General features: G+C 46.2%; 7 protein-coding genes across 7 annotated transcripts; 3 read left to right on the top strand and 4 right to left on the bottom strand.

Annotated features, from left to right (window-relative positions):
• Positions 1–406: 406 nt before the first annotated feature.
• PHALS_10199 (rrna biogenesis protein rrp5) lies at positions 407–6,223 on the top strand (the record flags this gene model as incomplete). Its single annotated transcript, XM_024725583.1, has 1 exon — positions 407–6,223. One exon carries the CDS (start codon positions 407–409, stop codon positions 6,221–6,223), a length of 5,817 nt encoding a protein of 1,938 aa, XP_024576344.1.
• Positions 6,224–6,297: 74 nt separating this feature from the next.
• Positions 6,298–11,940, bottom strand: PHALS_10198 (voltage-dependent l-type calcium channel subunit alpha-1s; the record flags this gene model as incomplete). The annotated part of the gene is made up of 1 exon (XM_024725579.1): positions 6,298–11,940. The coding sequence occupies one exon, from the start codon at positions 11,938–11,940 to the stop codon at positions 6,298–6,300; it is 5,643 nt and encodes a 1,880-aa protein (XP_024576343.1).
• Positions 11,941–12,943: 1,003 nt separating this feature from the next.
• On the bottom strand, positions 12,944–14,401 carry PHALS_10197 (uncharacterized protein; the record flags this gene model as incomplete). Its single annotated transcript, XM_024725578.1, has 2 exons — positions 12,944–13,119; positions 13,186–14,401. The coding sequence occupies 2 exons, from the start codon at positions 14,399–14,401 to the stop codon at positions 12,944–12,946; spliced, it is 1,392 nt and encodes a 463-aa protein (XP_024576342.1).
• A 121-nt stretch (positions 14,402–14,522) lies between these two features.
• PHALS_10196 (Huntingtin interacting protein 1 (Hip1) interactor Hippi) lies at positions 14,523–15,864 on the top strand (the record flags this gene model as incomplete). The annotated part of the gene is made up of 2 exons (XM_024725577.1): positions 14,523–14,573; positions 14,644–15,864. 2 exons carry the CDS (start codon positions 14,523–14,525, stop codon positions 15,862–15,864), a joined length of 1,272 nt encoding a protein of 423 aa, XP_024576341.1.
• Positions 15,865–15,932: 68 nt separating this feature from the next.
• On the bottom strand, positions 15,933–17,540 carry PHALS_10195 (-diketo-5-methylthio-1-phosphopentane phosphatase; the record flags this gene model as incomplete). Its single annotated transcript, XM_024725576.1, has 1 exon — positions 15,933–17,540. One exon carries the CDS (start codon positions 17,538–17,540, stop codon positions 15,933–15,935), a length of 1,608 nt encoding a protein of 535 aa, XP_024576340.1.
• A 498-nt stretch (positions 17,541–18,038) lies between these two features.
• PHALS_10194 (-diketo-5-methylthio-1-phosphopentane phosphatase) lies at positions 18,039–20,102 on the bottom strand (the record flags this gene model as incomplete). Its single annotated transcript, XM_024725575.1, has 2 exons — positions 18,039–19,783; positions 19,850–20,102. The coding sequence occupies 2 exons, from the start codon at positions 20,100–20,102 to the stop codon at positions 18,039–18,041; spliced, it is 1,998 nt and encodes a 665-aa protein (XP_024576339.1).
• Positions 20,103–21,530: 1,428 nt separating this feature from the next.
• On the top strand, positions 21,531–22,974 carry PHALS_10193 (DNA-directed RNA polymerase III subunit RPC4; the record flags this gene model as incomplete). The annotated part of the gene is made up of 6 exons (XM_024725574.1): positions 21,531–21,601; positions 21,678–22,412; positions 22,475–22,532; positions 22,618–22,744; positions 22,810–22,843; positions 22,935–22,974. 6 exons carry the CDS (start codon positions 21,531–21,533, stop codon positions 22,972–22,974), a joined length of 1,065 nt encoding a protein of 354 aa, XP_024576338.1.
• Positions 22,975–23,227: the final 253 nt, after the last annotated feature.

Genomic DNA, 23,227 nt, shown 5'->3' with positions numbered 1-23,227 from the left:
ATAGCTGGAGTAGAATGCCCTTCGACAGTCAAGTAGCTAGTTGATCCTCGCGAACACTTCCTATTCTGTTGTGGGGGAATATGTGGCTCACATAATACAGATGTTCCAAAGTTAACGTCCTTAACGTAAACTTAACGTAAAGATGGGATCAAATTTTTTTTTACGGGAACTTCCCGTCCCTTAACGTCCCCATCCCTACTTACAATTGATCAAGTCAAATAGACTGTATAAGAAAAATAGTGTCGTAATATTCTGATCCATACAAATGAAGTATAGAACGCACTGATGACCTGGGAAAAGGCTGAGCAAACGTTGAAGTGTTTTGCTCGTACTTAAAAGAAGAAAACCCTCAACCAGTCATCGAAAGTTGCTCCTTAACGCTTTCCGCATTCGCTTGTCTCACTCAATGGCGGTGGCAGCAACGAGTTTTCCGCGAGGCAGAAAGACTAAATCTTTGGGTCAGAAGGTGGCCGCACCGGTTGCTGCTTCGGGCGAGGCGCTGTTTGGCAAACGTGGCTTGACCGCAGCGGCTGAAGAGCAGCCCAAAAAGAAGGCAAAAAATGCTGCTACACAGGCCAAAAGCAACAAGGCCAGTGCAACAGATGAGGTGAAGGACAACAAGGCAATACTTATCACATACAAGAATTTGCACAAGGGAATGCTACTGCTTGGCTGTGTGCGTCAGATCACAGACGGACAGGACCTTATGATCAGCCTGCCCAACAAGTTGAATGGCACAGTGGCTCTAAGCGAGTGCTCTGATGAATTCTACGAGTACCACCGGAAGCATGGGAAGGTAACTTCTCAGCCAAATGACGACAAAGAGCAATTGCAGCCTCTCAGTGCGCTGTTCACAATCGGTCAGTTCGTACCTTGTGTGGTACTTGCCACAGCCAAGGTTGCGAAACACAAGCAAATCCACCTCTCTTTGCGCACTTCGCTAGTTCATGCTGAACTGAGTCCCAGCAGCGTTTCGAAGGGCACCGCACTGCACGCCACAGTCTCATCTGTGGAAGATCACGGCGTTATTGTCAATGTAGGTGTCCGCGGTGTGCACGCTTTCGTACCCCGCAACGAAATCACGACGCTTGTGCACAAAGGCCAGCACTTGTTCGTTTCGGTATTATCAATGAACTCGCACACTAAAACGGCCACTGTGACAGCTCACCGTAGCCACGTTGTCAAAGTTGTGACGCGCGGTGACTCGTATACGCTTAAGCAACTCGTGCCAGGCATGCTACTCAACGTTCGCGTGACAGACATCTTGGAAAACGGACTCAGTGTCACGTTCCTCACGTATTTTACCGCCACTGTTGAGCAGAATCACATGAGTTTTCCCTGTGAGCGTGGCTGGCAGGAGTCCTACCGCAAAGGGATGAAGGCACGTGCGCGTATAATTGGCATCGACTACATCACAAAGAAGATCACGCTGTCGATGGCTCCTCATGTTGTGCACCTGCTAGTACCGGAGTCGCCGTTTTTGGTTGGAGATATTGTCGAAAAAGCCACAATTGAGCGCATTGATGCCGGTATCGGCATGCTGCTTTCGCTAAAAAGCAAGATCGATGACACTAACATGGAGGATACCAGCGAGACTAAAGAATCAACGACAAATATCAGGTGGAAAGCTTTTGCTCCTGGATATGTGCACATCTCCAAGGCTTCCGATAATCGCGTGGACAAGCTTGAAAAGAAATTTTCTGTGGGTTTAGCTATCAAGTGCCGTGTTCTGAGCTTTTGCCCCTTCGATGCGGTTGCAAGCGTGAGCTGTGCAGAACGATCTGTTTCACAAGTAGTATTGCGCCACAAAGACTTGGTTTCGGGTACTAAGGTGAATGGCAAGATCTTGTCTGTTGAGTCGTGGGGATTGCTGATGGAAATTAGCGAAGGCGTCCGTGGTATAGTCACTCCACAGCATATGCCGCCATATCTTCTTAATAAAAAGGCGAATAATGGTAAGTACAAGGTTGGAAAGACTGCGAGTGCCCGAGTGCTACATGTGGATCTCAGTGCCAGCAAGACATTTTTGACGATGAAGGCTGGACTGCTCGCTTCAGAGCTACGCGTCTTGAGCTCGTTTGAAGAGGCTACGATTGGCCAAATCGCGCATGGATTCATCACTAAGATCGGTGAATACGGTGTGATTGTAACGTTTTATAACAATGTCTACGGTTTGGTGCCTCTGGCTGTGCTTCAGCAAGCTGGTATTGTAAATTTAGAGGAAGCTTACGTAGTAGGACAAGTTGTTAAAGCGCGTGTGACACGTTGCGATCCCGTGAGGAAGAGATTGATGCTTTCATTTGACACGACACCGAATAGCTCAGGTAACAAAATAACACTCACCCCGATTGCCGGAGACTTGGTGGGAACGACGATCGCAAACGTGAAGATTACAGATATAGAGGCTACAAGTTGGCGTGTTGAGACGCAGGACGGTATGGTTGGTGTGCTGCCGTTCGTGCAGCTAACGGACTTTCCGCGTGATACCTCTCTAGTGGACAAAATCGTTCAGCATTTTAGCGCTGGTGACGTGATTGCGGAGCCGCTGCTTATCGTGTCTCAGGAACCTGACGGTTCATTAATGCTTTCGAAAAAACCGCTTCTGCTTGAATATGCCTCATGCAAGGCCACGTTACCTCGTACGTTTGAGGACGTTGAGGAAAATACTGTCCTCATTGGCTATGTGACTTCTGTGAATGTGTCAAAGGGTGTATTTGTAAAATTTCTTAACAACCTTGTAGCTCTCGCCCCCAAAGCTTATCTTAAAGATCGATTTGTTGCGCAGGTGGACGACAAAATGTTTGAGATTGGCGAAACCGTGACATGCTTCGTTGAAAAAGTTGACAAAGAGAAAAAACAGTTTGTTGTTGGGTTTCGACCAAGTAACTTTATCACGTCTGTAAAAAGCACGAATAAAGCTCGTCCTGCCTACTTCCAGGCTTATCTCCGCGAGCAAGCCTTTGTGGGAAACATGTTTTCAGTGATCAAAGCCCCATTTAAATTAGGCACGATAGAGTTGGCTGAGTTTATTGGTGTCCGTCCTTATGGTGCTGTATTTGCTTTGGAGAAAACAGATAAGACATTCACAGTGTTGGTACCCTCGGTGACCGAGAAGACAAACAATTGGACCGATGGCGATACTGTGAAGCTCCTGCTGACGGACTATGACCTTAACAAGAACATATACTATGGTGCGACTGACGAAGCGCTGGTTTTGAGTGGATCTAAGAAGCCGCATAGTCAAACTCAGCGCGTTAAGTCTGGAGAGAAAATTGCCGCTAAAGTACTTGCAGTGAGCTGTACAGAAAAATATGCTGTGGTATCTTTCCCCGACTGTAAAAACACTGGTTTGTTGCAGTTTGGCGTAGTGCAGCTATGCGACTTCTGGTGTCCGTCGCAGACAAGCGGTAAAGTTGAAATTGAAGTGGGCGCCACGATCGAGTGCCATGTTGTGCAGTCTTTGTTGACAAGCGGCTTTAACTCGACGCCGTTTGATGGTCTAGTTTTGCTGGCTTTGGAAGAAAAGAACTTGGCAGCAAAGTCGAAGGTTGTATCGCGCAAACTGACATCCAAACTGCCTAAATACACTCAGGAGGATCTAGTGCTTGGTTGTATGTTGACCGGTATGATTACCGGAATCTCAGAGAATTTTATGGACATCCGTGTGGAGACGCACAAGAAAGTTGGAAAGGTGCGCACGATGGTGTCGATCGTTGACGTTGACGAAGTTGAAGTGGATTCCGGCCACGCTCACCCATTTGATAGGTACTCGGTCAACTCCACAATTTCTGGCCGCATAATAGCTGTTAGTGCTAAGGGCGCGAACAAATTGAAACCTGTTGATAAAGATAATCCGGCAAAATTTGTCGCTCTGCAGCTGTCTTTGCGCTCAGAAGACACAGCTGGCGACGAGAAGGTAAACGATGTCCATCGTTTTGTCCGTCCAGACTGGTTAGAAGGCAGTTCCGGTCGTGCGCTTTTGAAGGAAGGCACTCTGGTTGACGGCGTCATCTCAAAGCAGACCGCGGATGGACTGAATGTCAAGCTTAGCGGTAGCGTCACGGGCACCCTCAGCTGTGTTGAGGTGTCAAACGATGTAAACATCTTACGTGCATTTCGGAGCACTTTTCCGGTAGGCAAGCGTGTCAAGTGCTATGTCCTCCAAGTAGAAACTGAGAAGAAATTGGTGGAATTATCACTGATCCATTCGTCATTGACAGAACAAAAAACTTCTTTGAAAATCGGCATCATAGTAAACGGTGTTATTTCGACCAAAAAGTCTACCATCCGTCCGCCGTCGATCATGGTGCAGCTCGGTGCCCATATTTTTGGTCGTGTGTGCATAACTGAACTGTTAAATGATTGGAAAAACAACATGCTGGAATTGCCTCAATTTGCTGCTGGCACCGTTGTCCGCTGTGTTGTGCTTTCAACGCGCAACAATCACATTGATTTATCGCTGCGTGAAGACGCCTTACAGAATCCGATTGAATACGCTAAAAAGACCGAGGAGCCTGCCCAGCACAATGTAGGAGACTTAATACCTGCTATCGTGGCCACAACCACCACAAACGGCTGCTTCGTGCGAGTGGACCGTCACACGACGGCTCGTGTCTTGCTACGCGATCTCAGTGACGATTTTGTCCAAGATCCACAAAGTCAGTTTTTTTCAGGCAAGCTTGTTGCCGGTCGAGTCATTAAGAAGTCTGATCGCGGGCTTGAGCTCAGTTTGAAGGCGTCTGTCGTCTCGGATGACGTGTCGACTTTCAAGTTGAGCGACCTCAAGGAGGGCCTGACGGTAAAGGGCACGATCACAAAGGTACAGTCATACGGTGTGTTTGTTCGCATTGAGAAGACAACCATAAGTGGTTTGTGTCACATTTCACAAGTTGCTGATGAAAAGGTGACACAGCCGCTGGATCAGATCTTCTCGGAGGGCGATTATGTCAAGGCCAAAGTGCTAAATATAGAGGACCGTCGTGTGTCATTCGGTTTGAAACCCTCATACTTTGAAGGGGATGAAAGTAGCTCAGAAGACGAATCAGATGATGATGAGGAGGAGGCTGACAGTGATCTGAAAAACAAAGCTGAGCCAATGGATGTCGACGAGGAGAAAGTTCTCTCTACGAGAAGCGTGAAGAATGCAAGCGATGTAGACACTAAATTTGATGTAAGTGGAGACACTGGCTCTTCGGAAAATGAAGATGCGAGCAGTGTTGCTCCAGTGGAGTTTAGCTGGGATGGGTTTTCGAACGTTTTGAGCGCAAAGAAGGAGTTGAAAGACGAAGAAGACTCATGTGATGAAAAAGAAAAAAATGACGAAGACGCTACAAACCCCAGTAAGTCAAGCAAAACGAAGTGTCAACAGAGTGATGAGTGGGTGAATCTGCGCGAGAAGGCCCTAGCTAGCAATGAAGAAGTTGCTCAGAGCGCAAATGACTTTGAGCGTCTGCTAGCTGTATCTCCACAGAACTCATATTTGTGGATTCAATATATGGCATTTCACGTCGCGCTGACGGAGATTGATCTCGCTCGGGATGTTGCAATTCGTGCTACTTCTGCTGTGTCGTTTCGAGATGAAAAGGAGAAGATGAACGTGTGGGTAGCTTATCTTAATCTAGAGCACGACTTTGGCGACGATGCGAGCTTTCTGCGTGTTTTTAAAAGTGCATTACAGGTAAATCATCCAAAAAGGTTGTACTTGCACCTCGTAGACTTGTATATCCGCGCTGAAGAGCACGAAGATGTGAAGCAGACGCTTGCCACCATGCAAAAAAAGTTTCGGACGAGCAAGCAGGCGTGGATCCGATCACTACAGTACCTGATAGGTTGTTCAAAGTTCATGGAGGCTGCAGAGGTGCTGCAGCACAGTCTAAAGAGTCTGGCTGCTCACAAACACCTGCCAGTAATACTCAAATATGGTCAACTTTTGTACGAGCACAACGAGCTGGACAAGGCACGCACGATTTTTGAGGGTATCCTAGCGAACTATCCTAAGCGCATGGATTTATGGAATGTATATCTGGACAAGGAGATCAAATTTGGCGACCTATCACTGGCACGTGCGTTATTTGAGCGTCTGCTTGCTATGGAATTTTCGGCAAAAAAAATGAAGTCATTGTTCAAGAAATACTTGCTGTTTGAGCAGGAGCAGGGCAACGACATGCAGGTGGAGCATGTAAGGCAGCTGGCGAAGGATTTTGTTGCCAACGCTGCGGTCTAGTAGATGATCACCTCACTAAATTGATGAATAGAGTTTCTTTAGTTTAACTGCGTTTCTATGTCTTCATTTCTTTTTCAGGACGGACATACTTTGGCAGAGTGTGATGCTTTTGATACAATAGGATCCAAGATGTGTTTCTTCATCACCACTGGTGGCAAGACATGAGTTGAGGTTGTAGAAGTAATGTGAAAATTCGACTCACGTTCTGCCTTTTCTTCTCGTGAATTTTGATCTGCTTCAAATTGCTCAGGAGAATGTAAAATTCCATTTTCATGCCCCATTGAAACTTGACAAGATCTTTTGTGCCTATGTTCGTGCTCTTCGGAATGCTTCTGATGCTTTCGGCGATGATGTCGATGATGGTGACGATGTCGATCTTTCGATGAGCCTGTCTGAGTTTCCACGTCTTTAGTCTGAGCTTTTGCTGGTTCAGTATGATCATCATTTAAGTCGTCGCATGTCGACGTCGCCCTGTCAACTTTCAGTAAAGCCAATTGAGCCAAGCGGGCTCGTCGGAGTCTCCATCGCAGAATATATCCTTTGACATACGAGTCGACGAGCATTTGCGCTACTTTTGCTCGATAGATAAAGATCTGTTTGACTCGATCTCTTTGCTGTTCGTAAGGCAGCGATCGAATGCCTAACTGATGAATGCACAAAATTCGCAACAATTCATTAAAATATGGACGTTTGCGTCCATCGAGAGCCGGTCCCCACTGAGCTTGAGCTTGGGTACGTAGCTGTAGAAATGCGATCCGATCGCGGTGAGCATTAACTCGAAGGCCAGGAGGTAGTTCTGATAGAAAACTTGCGAGCTGCCACAGTGGAAAGTATCCAGAATTATTAACGTCGTAGCGCAAAAAAACCTCACGATAAGCCTCAAAATCGAGCAACGAAACGGCACACACATCGCTCTTGAGGTAGCAGCTTCGAAAGTTTTCAAGGATGACGGCAATGAAGAGATTAAGAAAGACAAAAACAACCAAGGTGACGTAAGTGACAAAGAAAAGTGCAGAAGCAGCTATGCTTCCACAATCGGAGTACACAAGACCAGTTGTGACGCTTATTCGCTCTGCACAGAATGGTTTTTGAATCATACAATCGGTCATAGTGAGGTGCCAATCGTCCCCCGACATGATTTGAAAGAGCAATAAAGTCGCTGAGCCAAATGAGCGAAAATTTGAGAATGAATTCATCGCTGGACCGTACCGCACGCCTCCGAAAAGCTGTCGGGCCACGATTGCGAAGATGAAGTATATCATGAACATGAGAAAGAAAATTTGTCCTAGTGGACGAAGTGAAGCGCGAAACGTCTGATATACGGTATACACTCCGCGATTAAGATGCACGAAGCGTAGTACGCGCATCATTCGAAAGACTCGTCCGGCTTGAATAATTGTATGGTAACCCGTTGCAAAAAAATAGGCGACAATAGAGCCACTCAAAATTGCAACTTCAAACATGCCTTGCGGTTGAAAAAAATAATACTGGCGAAGACCAATGCACTTGATTAATCCTTCGAGAGTGAATATCGTCAAAAAGATAATCTCAATGATCTTAAAGGATAAAGAAGTGCCACCTGCTGATCTTGGACTGACCAGTAAAAGCACCAGGTTCAAAACAATTGCAATGGAGATTCCGGTCGAAAAATATGGATGCTTACACAGATCGTATAGCTTCGCTTGCATTTTCATTCGAGGCCGCGGAATGCTCTTTAGCGGCTTAAGCAGCAAAATGAATTTCTCGAGGTCTACCCAAGACTTTTGACTTTCTGTAAGAATTTCTGTGCCATTGTTGCGTTGAAATTGCTCAACAAGCACACCGACAAAGAGGCGGATGACAAAAAGAGATCCAACGTAAATATATAGGACAAAGAAGATTGCTGCTTGAGCAGAGGCATCCATCACTGGCTGCTTACCAACGCCAGCAATGTCCATGGCAGCAAACGCTTTGTCAACCCACTTCAATGAAGTCATTTCAAGTAGTGTAAGAAATCCGGCTCCAATATTATCAAAGCTAAAACGTGCGTTCTGCCACACTCGTGGCGTTAAAACGGCACCACCTGGTACCCCTCGTGCAACGACTTCTTGAAAAGGTAGGACGCCATTTGGATAGGCCAAGTAGAACCCCACACATTCTTCCGCACTTGCCACCTGGCTGTCGTTGCAGAAGTAAAATTGTTCCGAGAAAAGTGACCGACCTACAATCCCAAAGATAATGTAGACAATCAAGCACAAGGCTAACACGTTTCCAACGTGCGGTAAAGAACGAGCTACAGCATTTAAAATGACCTTCATTTCGTGATTGTGATTCAGCATTCGAAGTGGACGCAAAACACGACCAGCTCGAAAGACACTTGAAAGTGTAAATGTTGGGTTAATTGTCGTGATGATCTCGTCAGCTACTGCTAGCAGTAGCAGCGCCAAATCTAGTTGATTCCATTTGTTCTCCATGTATGTTTGGCGATGGACATAGCCCAACATTTCATCGCTGTGAAAAATGGTCAACCGCAGATACTCAATGCCGAATCCAAAAGTACCCACTTTGACAACAAACTCGACAAATAGTACTACAAGAGCGATCCTACTAAAAGCTAATAAAGCAAAATCAAACAATCTACTTGGCGGTGACACGCTCATTTCGGGATACGGCTCATCCAAAACGAGACAAATGCAGCTCACCAAAATCATAAATTGTACAAGACGTGAAAACCAAATGTTCATTGCTACATGTCGACATAGCTTTTTCCATGCAGGGACATGGTGTGGAGTCGATCGATAATTTATTCTTGTCTGATTTAGGGCATGAGTCGATGGGAAACCATCCCGAGGACTCATATGAGATATTCGACTGATAAAATTAGAAGACTCGACATCAGACTGACCCGTATTCTCATCTTTCTTATTATCGTCCAAGCCAAGAAACAGACGCAACTTGACATTGCTAACGTTCTCAAGCTGATCCATCTCGCCAAATGCACGCACGCCCACTTCCTCAATCTTTTCATATATGTCAAGCTCTTTAGGAATGGCAATAATTTGTGCCAATTGAAGCTGATATGCTTCTTCTTCCGAAATTGAGAAATTTTCGAGAATGACAGCAATAAAGAGATTAAGGAGTACGTACTGACCAACAATAAAATTGAGAATGAGGAAAGGGACCATAAGCCAGTGTGGATGGGCAGCATCGACAGCGTCGTACGTGATACTGGACCATTGGTCGCCCGTGATAACCTGCAACAACGTCAAAAACGAGCGCCCAAACGTATCAAAATTCCAACGTGGCACTTCCCCATCCTTTCCGACGAGATGTGATCCACCAAAAAGCTGCATACCAATAATACTATTAACGACTTGAAAGACGAGCATAAACATGACAACATTCATTACTCCACGTGAAGATTTAAGCACCGACTGGATTAACTTTCTAGTGCCCTCATATTTCATCATTAAACGAGTCACACGAAGGGTTCGTAGAGATGATGCACTGTTAAGACCACTAAAACTTGCTTCTAAGTTGTTAAGAATGAGATTGCCTGTCGTGCAAAACACAACTGCCATGTCGAATATTCGCTCAGTGCTACTCAGGTACACGCGCAACCCTCGCATTGCCACGATTCGCATAGTCATTTCAAGGAGAAAAATGACGCCAAAAAAGTACTCGGTTATAGAAAGAATCAAATCAAGCTCAGTGCTCATGTTTGGATACTCGACCAACAAGCAGAGCGTATTCAAAATAATGCAAAGGGTAATGAAATCATCGAACTTTTTGGACAGCACAAAGTGCTGAAACTTGACAAACTGTGGACTAGTGGACTCTGTATTTTTCATCACTAAGGCGTGTGTTGACGTATAAAAGTCAAAATGTGGCGTCAATTCCATAGCTAGCGCCTTTTTTCGAGGAATGAGTGGCGGTGGTGGGCCCATCGCATTTTCAGTGGGCAAATCTCCATTCTTATAGGACTTAGTCAAAGGTCCCATAACTTCTTCCATAAGCACGCCATTCTGGATCAGGTGCATTGTCGTTTCGACCGTGAGATTACGAAGAGATTGCCACTGACGCATCTTTGTCAGTAACTTCACATAATCTTCCTTACAATTCACAGACTTTTTGTAACCATGAGCACTTCCCGAACGATATTTCCATGGTTGTAATGAAGATGTTTCTTCGACTTGATGTACGGTCGGCACAGTCGCCGTCATCCTCTTCTTCGAATTAGAAGCATTTTGCTCAGCAATGGCAGTTTCATCATTAGTATCATCGCTAATAGAAGCACCACTTCGATCTATAGTAGGTAATTCGGTGTCAATCTTGGTACCACTAGCCTCTTCACCACTTATCGTATCCTCAATAACGAGCGTTGCACCCATAATCATATTCACGTGAGTCTCTTCCATTGCTGGGTCGAGTTTGCCCATAAAATGCGGCTTTTCCTTCTCACCCTCGGAATCTAGCGTGAAATTCATAAATGCTGTAGTAATGACAGCCACAAATAGATTAACTACGAGAAACACCATGGAAGCGACAATGGCTATGAAGAAGAGCACACTTAAAAATGATGATGACTCGATCACTGGTTTCATTATATCTGTCACCCAACCATCTTGTGCCACGACAAGAAATACTAAAAAGAGGGACGATAACCCACTATCGAAGTTAACATGACTCGATGGCGGGATCATCGCTTGACACGTCTGATGGTTTGAGGCACAGCTCGAGTTTGCAGAGCAATAAGCTCGAGGAATAGTCGCTAGCGCTTCCATCACCATTGTTCTTGATGCTGAAGACGCCAAGGATGTTGAGTTATCACATTCTTTTGGTAGCGAGATCGCGCATTGATTGTCATAGGATCCGCTATACGCTTCAAGGCCAAAAATTGAAAAGGCAAGCAATCCAAACATTGCTAATGTTCCGACATTAGCTAGAAATGGCACCGCACGCATCAATGCCTTTAAAATACGTCGCAATCCAGAATGAAGCGTCAAGCTGCGTACGGTCTTCAGTCCACGGAGCACTTTCCACTGATTACTTGCACCATTGCAATGAGAAACAAGACTTAATATAAGTAAAAACAATTGAAGAAATCGATAGTAAGAGCGTTGAAAGTAGGCGTCTTTATGACCCCAGAGTCCAAACGCCACCACTTTTAAAACCACTTCCATTAATAACAGAACCGTGAAGGCGATATCTAGCTGCGCTAATGCTGGTCCCGTGACGTACTCGTTATCAAAAGCCAGCACAAGCACATCCGCTACTACGACAAAATACAAAATTCCTCGAAACCATTGATCTTTGACGATAGCTCTAAGTTTTTGACGGCCCTCGACAATCCAACGCAGCGACGGATTTCGCGCTGTCTTGACGATTACATTCATTCTTTGTTCATCATGGAGATTTTTTTTTTCGTCTTCAGTAGCCATACTCGATGACATAGATCCAGTGCCTTGAGATTTACCATCTCGTCGTGCCGCACCAAAGTATTTCGAGTTAAAGCGTTGCAATCCCTCCAATCTCTTGATGTCTGCTTGTGATAACACTGCTTCGGGACCTGCAGGATTTGACAGGAGCATCGACGCACGACGTACCATCTTCAAGTTCTCGACTGATAGCTCGATAGATCTACGCGGTGCATTGGACGACGACTCACTAATTGAGAACCGTCGACGTTGCTCTAACGTCCACGCCAAGTCGTCGTCTTCATTTGTACTGGTTGCCATCAAATCGATCGGCAAGTCAAGCCCTTTCAAACTCGCGAGTTTCACGGTCCATACAGCTTATCTTGAGCTCGCCAGGCACTACCTAGACCTGAGAAGATAATGTAATCACCTGATTTGAATTCCGACAACGCTAAGGTTACTACTGCTTTTCGGCTTGAAATAGGTATTGTCATATCAGTTTCAACACCTTTTATGTAGACCACATACGATTGTTATATATATTGATGCACTAGTACAAATAAGAATTTGACGTAATTTGAAAAGATGAACCTAAGATGACGGACTATTTTATTAGCAACAGCCAGCCTTCTCACTCACTCACTCACTCACAGACTCACTCACTCACAGACTCACAGACTCACTCACTCGCCTCACAGACTCACTCACTCGCAGACTCACAGACTCACTCACTCGCAGACTCACAGACTCACGTAAGGCTTGGCCAACAATGAGAGAGTCCAACGTCGTAAGAAGAAAAGTACAAATGATCCTCAGTGAGGTTCACATCTTGGTGAGAGGATGTTACGGGCTTTCCGTACCGTATAATAGTGTATGTACACATCTCACAGCTCATAAGTACCATAGAAGGAAGTGTCCATGAGCATGGGCATGTAAGTTTTTATCTTGAAAAAAGTCAATTTTTATATATATCACTCGTAGAATAAAAGGGTGTCTAGATATTTAAGAGATTCTACTGGGTGGAGCGTACAAACTTCTTCAGTGTATGTTATCAACACAGATTTTTTCAAAACTTCCTCTGTGCAAGGTACTCCACAACGTTGCAGGACCCAGTTTACGATGTCTCCAATTCGAACAAGCACTTGTGCTCAACAACTTGCAGACAATAAGTTACTACATTACTTCAACGCTATTGTATCACTATGATTGACTTTTCTTATAATAATTAAAGTATCAGTTTAATCTGTGTAAACCACCTTTCGTAAATTTTGCTTTATCATTATTATACACCGTTTTCAGTGAAAATACAAACTAACTCATTTTGTTAGACGAATATGTATGATTTTTCTGCGTCTCGAGAATCGATGGACGTAGACGGAATTCGCCAGCATCGCTTGAAAAAGCGTAAAATCCATTTGCGTAGTGTCGGTTCTTTTTTTCCGTCAGTAAAATAGGAGTGAGACCGTTTCATGTATTCAAGTACAGCCTTTACATCTGTGCCTGCAATAAACCCTTCATTTAGTCATTAAAATCACAGAACCCACAAGCTTTTTCAGAAACAAGAACCTTGGCCTTGTTGATGGCGCTCGCTAACCCACGAGAGTAATTCATTTTCAAAAGCGCAGCTACTGCGCCGTCCTCCTCCAGCTAAGCGAAAGCGTTTTTTCTCAGACGTAATGAGTTTGTCGCGAATACTTTTCCAATAATGCAAACAATTCGAACTCTTCAGTCCCAATTCTTCCGTTACTTGAGCCACACTTTTGCCTTCCTCAAGCATCGTGATAGCGTGTAACTTAAACTCGTTCGAAAAAAGCATGTAACGTCCTGAACATGAACGACGCTTGCCTGTGTGATGGTTTGCTAGCGATGCGTCTACCCGTGTCTCTGGATTCACAACTTTATCGTCTAAAGACTTAGGTTGGGGCAACAGCTGTGGCGTTACCATTTCTTCCGATGGCAGCGTTGCTGCATTATCGTGCGTCTCAACATCAGAAATGACGATTTGGTGTGATGGCCCAGCCGGCGGCATTGTAGCGAGAAATGGCTGCGATGGAATGTGTTTTTTTATAAATCTGGATGTCCAAACCTTAAGCGCTGCTGTGGTCTTGGCGGCGGCAAAGATCGGGTACCTTTCCACTACGTAATCAATAATGTCCTGCTTTGTAAGCTGCATATTTCTGTGACTAAGTACCCACTGTAAAAGTCCATCAACGTCCTGAAAGGAATTTCGGCTTCTGCTGCTTCCAGTTTCGCCGGCGACACATTCGTCTGTTCGCTGCTCGTTTTGCTCGTTTAGCTCTTGACGTCCGTTTTCATGCCTCCAAAACAGAAGTGTGAGCGTGCTCTTAAGACCAAACTTCTCAGCTATAACAGCCAAGTCTCCTGATTTTTCAAGTTGAAGCAAGGCTCGTTGCGCCATGTCGGTCATCTTAACGTTAGACGCAGCCTCGTGTTGTGCTAAAAAGAGCGAGAGCCACGCGAATAGAAGCGGGAGATCGTCTAAGAGCTCGGGGTGGCGCGTTTCGAAGAAAAAAAGTGCGTCGTCGATTGGAACCACTGTAGTCGAATGCTGCAGCCATAACAAAAGCTCAGACGCATAACGCTCGAGATAGAGAGCAGTAGTGGAAACGTTCATGACATCATTCTGAGACGATGATGGCAGGTCTGTGGCTGCAAAAATTGCAAGCGATGGGCTGGCTCCATTGTCTTGTAAGCGATCGGTGATTGGACTACAGGTGAGGGAAGAACCAGAAGAATTGGAGAGCCCATCGCAGGACGACATGGGTGGATGCGATTTTATACAATCGATTAGCTAGTAACAATAACTTTATTACAAAGAGTATGCTGAAAACTGTAATTATTCGATCTTGAAACGACGTCATCAAAAGGGTTTTGTTGTAGCAATGGCGGATGAAGTCGGCGGCGACAAGACAATTGAGCAAGCAACTCGCGATGTAAAGCTGTCACGTTTATAAATCAACAATTTTAATCACTAGGCTTATACTCTTATCTCATGTTATAAAGGATGTGAGTGTGACAATCATGGGCAACGTATTGGAAAAGCTGCGTGTGCTGCAGTACGAGCGAGACTTAGTCAAAAAGAAAAGTTTAACGCCTTATAATGAGGTGCAATTTGCTTTCATGAACGCCGGTGTCAATGCTAGTGCACAATTTAAGAGTTTTCTAGATCTTGTGACGTTTCTGCTCAAGAGCTGTGGCCAAGACCTTGTCGTAGACAAGTACGATGACCCCAATACGAGCGTCAACAAGCTCATTTTGACGCTGAAGACTCTCGGCTTTTCACTCGACTTTCCTGCTTCAAAGCTCAAGCTCGGCTACGGCGAAGCTGTTTGCGCGGCGCTCGACTTCATCTGTGACCAAGCGCTAGCTGCACAACATTTTGACTGGCCGCGTCCGCAGTATCCAAAGGAGGACTTCGCTGACGAAGCTGAGGTGGACGACGACGCCGAGGTGGACACAGCAAACGATGACGATGAGACCTTGTTGCCCGGCCGTGAAGAAGAAACTGAAGAATTGTTTAGCGACCTTGTAGGAAGTGGTAAAGTTGCCGAGGACCGGCATGGTCTCGACCATAGCTTTCAGCAGATGATCATAAGCGACGTGAATCCGCTGCTTTGGAAGATGGAGTTGGAGCGAGTAGGACCAAGACTTAAGGTTAAAGGTGGAGCTGCTGCTTCGGGTAAAGAATGGCACACACACATTGAGCGTTCGAGAGACCATGAAACAATCATGAACGAGCTTTTACCACGTGCAACTACCCAACTTCGCCTACTTGGTGCGCAGCTAACTGACGCGGTCGGGCGAATGGGGGCAAAGGAAAAGATGCTCAACAGCCAGTATGATCATCTAAAACAAGAGTTTGCATTCCTTAAGGAGAAGCTACAAGCCGCGACAGAGATCAGCAAAGCTGCAGCAGACCGTGTGAACGTCATGGCGGCCGAGTACGCCGAGACAACCGAATTGCTGAAGGAAACAAAGGGTGTGATGGACGAGCGCGGCGCCAAGATGACGGATACGTCGCCGCTCGTGTATATCAAGGGCGCGCTTAAAACACTAGCTGCCGAGATCAAGAATTTTGACCTTCGGATCGGTATCGTAAGCCATACTCTTCTACAGGCAAAGAGTCGTCAGATCACACGACGACGGGGAGGCGCTGGAGCATCTGCAGACGATCAAAGCTACCAAGACCCAGAATATGACTTGAGCGACGAGGATTCGAGTTAGTTTTGATTTTAATGAAACGACTCATTAATTCATAGTGTTCCCTTCGTCCAGAGATTAGCTCTATGACTTCAAAGCTCTGAAAAGGAGTGGATTGTGGGAAAGCGATGAGTCTCTGGAAGTGGCTTGTTGCCCGGACGCACAGAGAGAACAGTGTCAAGTCCGGCAACTTCCGCCGCTTGGGCCTCTTCAATCACGTCTGTAACGAATAGTACATCCTTACTGCTGTCTACATTGAGACTTTGAACAATTTCCTTGTAGCTGTCAGACTCGCGCTTGTGGCCAACCTTTGTGTCAAAGTACGCCGTCAAGTATATACGCAAATCTCCCTTATCTGAATACTGGAATAGTAACTTCTGCGCCTGGCGCGAGCCAGAAGAGTATATACAAACATGCACTCCGTGGGCGCAGAGGCGATGCAAGCACTGTGGTACGTCGTCGTATACCAATGCCTTGAGCTCTCCACTTTCATAGCCCTGAAGCCACATGTGGCCCTGCAGTTGCTTTAAGGGACCGATCTTGCGATCAGCGTTAACGTTCCATTTCACATATGTCGTAAGAGCCTGAATGAGCTGCTCCTTATCGGCATTTCCCTGGAGAGCAGGTGGGTTAAGTCCATCAACTTGATCTTGCTCATACTGTTTCAGCAAAGCCGCTACGTCTGCTTTCGTTTCAGGCGATTCCCATGTTTTGTCAAAAAATCGAGCAGCATTATCCACAACGTATGGAAATAAAACGTCGTGTACGAAAGTGATTGGCGTCGTAGTTCCTTCAATGTCTAACAACACAACCTTGTACTTCAGCGCCATACTGAGTTCTCCATCATTTGTCCTGCCTGCACCAGCAAGCTTCAATATAGACTGTCTATTGCTAAAGGGAGGTGGCACAGAAATATTTGTAAAATCAAGGCCGAGCTTACGCATCTCAATTGCTATCTCAAAAAGATAGTGCAGACACTCGGCATGACGCTTAGCAGCTTCCCACGAGGCTCCCCAAACAAAAAGACCGTGATGACGGACTAGAACGGCGAACGTGTTGGGATATGCCTTCAAAATTTGTGCAATTGGCTCTGCAAGTTCTGATTCTTTGGGCGCGTTGTCGATCACAGGAACGACCAATGTATCCGCGTATCCGTGGCCTTGAATACCCTTGATCATCTCCTGGTGTGAAATGCGGAACTCGTTCGAGCTATCACAAAGTGCGGCTGCCAAGTTACACTTGATGCTGTGGCTGTGTAGCACCACAGCAGCCTTGCGCATCTTGTGAGCAGTCAAAAATAGCGGTGCGCAGTCTGAAAGCGACAAAGCCTTTTCGCCAAACTTTGCTTCAGGAATCGAAAGTACATTTCCTTCCAAATCTAGTGTATACAGATCTTCAGGCTGTAAACGCTCTTTGGGAACACCCGATGGAGTCACGAAGACGCGCTCACCAAAGCGCAGGCTCATGGCACCACCCGTGCCCGTCATCCATTCCGTGGTATAGTACAGACGGCACAGCTCACAAACAAGCTTACGATGCTCATTAGCGTCTACAAGCATCGAGTGAGTAGCCGCGTCCCGCGTGATCGTGTAACGAGTCGTTAAGGTGCTTGGATCGTTGCTCTCTTTTAACAGCTGCACGGTTGTACCCACAACCGGCACAAATCGACGAAACATGCACGCTGCTAAAGTGACTTTCATTCCTTCCTTTAAAATGCAGCGGATCCAGCAATCGGCCGAGTCGCGTACGTGCAAGAAAACGTAGCTTTTAAGGACGAGGTAGACGATGTCAGTGGTGCTTGTGTGCTCGCTTTGCAATATCTCGTCAGCATTCACTTCGATTATGTCGTCACGCTGACAATCAATAGAAGCGAGTGAGTAGTCGACGACGACTACACCAATTCGACGAAGAATAGCTAGACTTGCGCGGTTGGATGTGCTGTCGAGGTAAGTTGGCTGCAAAGAGAAATCGAGGTGTGATACCTGCGTTGCATGTTACCATAAACATTGAAGCCGATAGACATAATATTAGATTGAAATAGATTACTACAACATCGACATGGACTGCGAAAGAAAGAGCGCACCATTATGACTGCCGTATGTCAGAACCAGCGATTGGGTTGTCCAATAAGTAAGCAATTGGAAAGTAGTACAGTACAAATTCATATTAATTTCTTACGTTATCCACTTCACATCGTCTTACTCTGTAGGTACTGCATTCGACTGTTGTTCATCAGCTGCGCCACCATGCAGCGGTACGGGCCACTTATAACCGCCAGTAGGAGGCACTAATGGCGTGCGAGGCGTCTGTGCAGGTTCACTCATATTGTCCACGTCACTGTTTGGATTTTTACGCAAATATTTACGCGCTCGCCATACGCGGCAGTGCGACTTCCAGCGAATTTTTACGGCGTCTTCAGTTCGACCAGGCAACATCGCTGCAATGACCGACCATCGGTTGCCAAGACGCGCTTGCGCCTCCAAAATTAGTCGGTCTTCCTCAGGAGTATATGCCCCTCGCACGATCTGTGGGTCCAAGTGGTTATGCCACCGTTCGCGACACTGTTTTGACGTGCGGCCCGGGATCTTAGAAGCCACCTCACCCCAATTCTTCTGTTCAGTTGCTACAAGACGCCTCAACAATTCATCCTCGTGTGGAGACCAGTGACCCTTTACGAGACCTGGCGCCAAAACCTTGGTCCATCGTTGCAAACATTGCGTGTGATTCCGTCCAGGCACTTGAGCAGCAATAGCTTTCCAATTTTTCTCGCGATGGTTTTCCACAGCAGTACGTAATGCATCATCCTCATCTTTTGTCCATCGACGGGGAGTGGCTTTGCGCGTGGCAGGTGTGCTGGGCATACCAGGTACGGAGATTGGGCCCAACGGCACCAGACCCGACGTATCTGCTGCAGCCGCTGCCGTGCATGCCGCCGCACGAGCAGCGGCAACTTCAGCATCACATCTCACACTGAGTTGCTTCGACGTGATACTTTTTCGCTTAACAGGAGATGCCGAAGTCGGTCGATTCGTTCGAGTGGCTCCAGACTTCATGGCATTATTAGCGGTCGACAATGTTGGAAAGGATGGGTAGTACACTGGAGTAAGGGATGCTGGGGATGTATCTGGTCGAATTGTAGTAACGCAGGACGGATTCCGTTGATCCGTGACAATCAAAGGGTTCTGGTATCCCAATCCATGCATCACTTGCATTGAACGCTCTGCTTGCTCCGTCCCACTAGATGGAGATGCTAGTGGCGCCAGTAATCTGCGTGAGAAAAGACTCGGTAATGACGACGGAGTGCGAGGTGACCGCACCGATCCTGGAGTAAATAGATCTGGAGGATGGAAGTGTGGACTGTTGAGTTGCGGTTGTGGCGCTGTAATTGTCAGTGGTGACTCCAGCACGAAGGACGGAAATGACGGTTGAGGGGCCTGTGGAGATGTTTTGGGCGCAGCCGGTGGTCGTGCGGACGCCGTCGGCGTCGTTGATGCTACCGCACTTGAAGTTGTGGAGCGAAGTCCAGTCAGCGCCTGTGCCGCTTCAGCCTCGTGAATGCTGGAATCCTTTCCTTTCTGTGCCGGTGTTGCTGTATCCTCAAAATCTTGTGCTGAGTTTTGTGTCTGAGCTTTCTGGTGAACAGACACGGCCACAACTGGCGTGGCATCTGCTGTTGTAGGCGTCGAGGCCTGTAGCAAGATCTGGGCGGCCTGTTGCAGTGTTGTGAATAGCATCGTCACATCTCTTGACTGCGACGTATTTTGCAGCTTGCCGATCGCTTGCGCAACGCCATGAGCATCCCTTCGATCCAAAGCCGCTAATAAGCCAGCCGCCGATATGTACTGAAGCTGCATGTTCTCAAGCCATGCACTCGTGGAACCTCCCAGTGCCGCTTCATCCAGCACGCGTTGTACCAGCATATGTGCTACTTCAAACGGGAGCGCTGCAAAGCATAGAGTGGTCAATCAAAACACAATAAAGATCATCAACAGGATGTAGAAAAGCGTACCCATCTGAGACGTCGCTTGCTCGTTAACTTGATCATGCGACTCGCGAACGTGAGTTAGCAAATGATCCAGAGTTGACGCACCAAAACCACAGAGTGAGCATTGTGATGGCGACCCACAGGCATCGCGAGCGGTAGTGGAGGAGCGGAAAGCAGAAGGCGCTTCAATGCTGACTTTGCGCTTCTTAAATCCTCGAGGCTGTTCAGCAGCATCCGTCACGGCAACGGTCGGCAATTGGGGCTGCGCCGATGCCATTAGCTTAATCTGCGTCGTTCTCGTTTTTCAGTGAAGGCAACTGGAGCTCAAGGAGCCGGTAGCTCCTCTGGTCTGACTTCTCGCGAGAATCTCGTACTGAAATTTCCTGAGAAGCTCACTTTTTGCAGCCACTGATTCCATTTTTTTGCTCCAATAGACCAACCCTTCAAAATAAAGTATAGTAAGATCAAGTGATAGAAAAAAATTAATAGGAGCTGCGATCTGCCCCCGAAATTGGTATGCGACGCTGGGAAGGTGCAACGGCTACAAAGCTAAAAAGGAGTTGGTTATGGGACTACGAATTGCCGTCAAGTTATTGAGATCATGGAGCGATGAAAGCATAATAACTTTTTACCATATACATTAGGCTTCGCCAGCCATAAAAGTCGTACAGTAAAGTATCCGAGCCAGTATCTGACTATACAGTTCGAACCTGATTTGAGCAAAGCAAAAAGACAAGTTGCAGGCAAGTTGCTGGACTAATCCAAAGTTACAAGTTCATGGCCATTTTTTATGCAAAATTGAGGATAAGAAGCTGTACATCGCACGACATTGCGGGCTCAGCAAACTTTTCAGTAAAACATGGTGAGTTTTCTTCAATATATAACAGAGGTTATCCTCTCGCCGCACTGTATATTATTAGAACTTTTACAAGTATTTCAGGTATATATGTCTCGTGCGTTCGACGGGGTATTTTAAACATGTCATTGTCTCCAGTAAGCACAAACACACATGAAACGAAGATGATATATCGCGCCTGAACACTCAGCAATTTCAGCAGTGTCTACGAGCTACATTCCTTCATGTAGCGTGATCGTCGGTATATGATTGTTGTTTGCTCATAATATCGATCTTTGTGGTTACCCGCTAAACATAAAAAATTATCGCATGTAATTAATGCAAATTATATTGCATATTCCTAATGATGTAGAGCTATTAAGCGTTACTTTGATTTCTAGTTTGGGGCTCAACGCAGTACCAAAAATATCTATCATTATCGTATCACATTTGGATTGTGCGATAACAGCAACTCGTGAATGTTGATTTAAGATGCTTCGTAATCGTATCTACTATGCGCTTCTTGGCACATTACACAGGTGGCACAAGCGTTCTATCGCTTCCTGCGCTCCGCACACGAGCCATCTTTACCAGCACGTTGGACAGCACTCAGTCATGGGTTGGGCAACGTCATTTTATATAAAACGATGTTCGCGTGCGAAAGAGCTGAAAGCTGCGATGCATGTACGTCTTCATGCCATGCTCTTCTCACGAGACAAACAGATGCAGCAAGCAGAATTCCTAATAATATTCTTAAAGTGGTGCATTTTTGTTAGTGTGAAGAGCCGTCAATGCTATAATATAGATATCTACTCAAAATTAAGTAAGAAATTAAAGTCTCTTTTAGGTTTCATGCTGTCATACTATTAAATGGCTGGAAAGCAGACCAGCGTCGACGGCGTGTTGCGTACGAGCGTTGACGCTTCTAGTGCACGCCTTACGTAAGTGACAATGCAGCTTTCACTTAACATCTTACGATCGTATTAGTTTAATCTTAGCTACTACATTAATTTGCAGATCTTTACGCACGTCCACTGACACAAACATTGGCACTGCCCGGCGGCCCAAATTTATTCCAAAGGCTGCCAAGCGCCGTCCAGCATCTTCAGAGCATGAACAAGGCAGTTCCTCTGCTTCACAGCGCTCAAATCATGTCAAGCCTGAATCCAGTGGTGGTGTAGCGCTAAAGAGCAACAACAAAGGACATGGAGATCACAAAGGCAGAAGAGGTCGGGGAAATCGCGGCCGAGGTCGTGGTCGTGGTCGTGGACGTGGTTTTCTTCCTAGTGGAAAGGTTTCGTTCGTAGGAACCTTGTCAGGTGGATCTTCGTACAGCGGAGGTGGCAGCGCGCCAGCCCCACGTAATTCTCAATCCATCGACTACTCAGCTGCTGGCGGCACCGGAATCAGTGTAGTTGATCCGGAAATGCTCGGCGAAAATACTCCTGAGCTTGAGGTTGAAAATGTCTGGCCACCTGTAGTGAAGTCAATAATGGAACCTATGAGTCTGCCAATCGTGCGACCACTAGAGCCTGAGAGCGCGGGCGCTGTCTTTTACAACGCCGTTGGTGACGTGGTAGCACCGGATGACTCGCTTTTTTTTATACAAATGCCAACGACGCTGCCTCTTTCCAGTGCTATAGCGAAAACACCCAGTGTAAACACACAGGAAGATGAACCCATGGAAGACGTAGACAAGTCAATAGAACATGCTAAGAAGAGGGAGGAAATTCAGAACCCAGATCAATCATTGTATGTGCATACACAACTGGCAGCAAATGACGATTCTGACTGCTCTATTGCTCTTGATTTAGGGATGATGGTGTGTTTGACCATTCCATCGAAACGGCTCCAGGCGGTTATATTGGCAGGGTCAGATTTGACTTGAATTATATTATACTGCTGCAGGAACCGACTTAAATGTGGCTGCTTTGTGTATTTTTATTTATTGCCTTAGATATGTGTGCACAAGTCTGGCAAGATGGTGTTGATGCTCGGCGACAGACAATTTGACGTGGCAGTAGCACAGACGCCTTCTTTCTGCGAGGAAATTTACGCGGTCAACACAGCGGAAAAACATTTGAGTATCTTGGGCAACATCGAGCGCCATCTAGTAGTAACTCCTGATTTCGACGCTTTACTGCATTAGGGCGAATAGGAAGGAGCATTCCACCGAGAGAGCTGTCAGTAGTTAGCGAGTCAAATGCTCATCAATAATCGTTTCGCACACGACAAACTTGTCTAATGTAACCTGCGTATGCTATCATGCTTTAGTACTTGGACTAAACTCTATGGAACCTCGCAACGTTCATAATCGAAATGATAATAAGGTATTGAATAAAAAAACGTGTGTTCTGTTACTAATGAGAGCTAAAAAGAGTATAGCTCGCCTACCTTCGTTCTGTCGGTAAGTACAGAGAAGAAGGGCATTGCAATCAGTCGTCGTCTTCCTCATCATCATCATCTTCGTTGTCATCAACCTCCTCCTCATCTTGTTCATCGACAGCGCCTTGTGCATTGTAGTCGTCCATTTCTTGTTGATACTTGGCCTTAGCTTCTTCATTCAT

The sequence above is a fragment of the Plasmopara halstedii genome (assembly GCF_900000015.1).
Source record: "Plasmopara halstedii genome assembly, contig: Scaffold_449, whole genome shotgun sequence".
NCBI classification, from domain to species: domain Eukaryota; phylum Oomycota; class Peronosporomycetes; order Peronosporales; family Peronosporaceae; genus Plasmopara; species Plasmopara halstedii.
The sequence above is the reverse complement of the archived record's forward strand: the minus strand, read 5'-3'. Positions and strand labels throughout refer to the sequence as shown.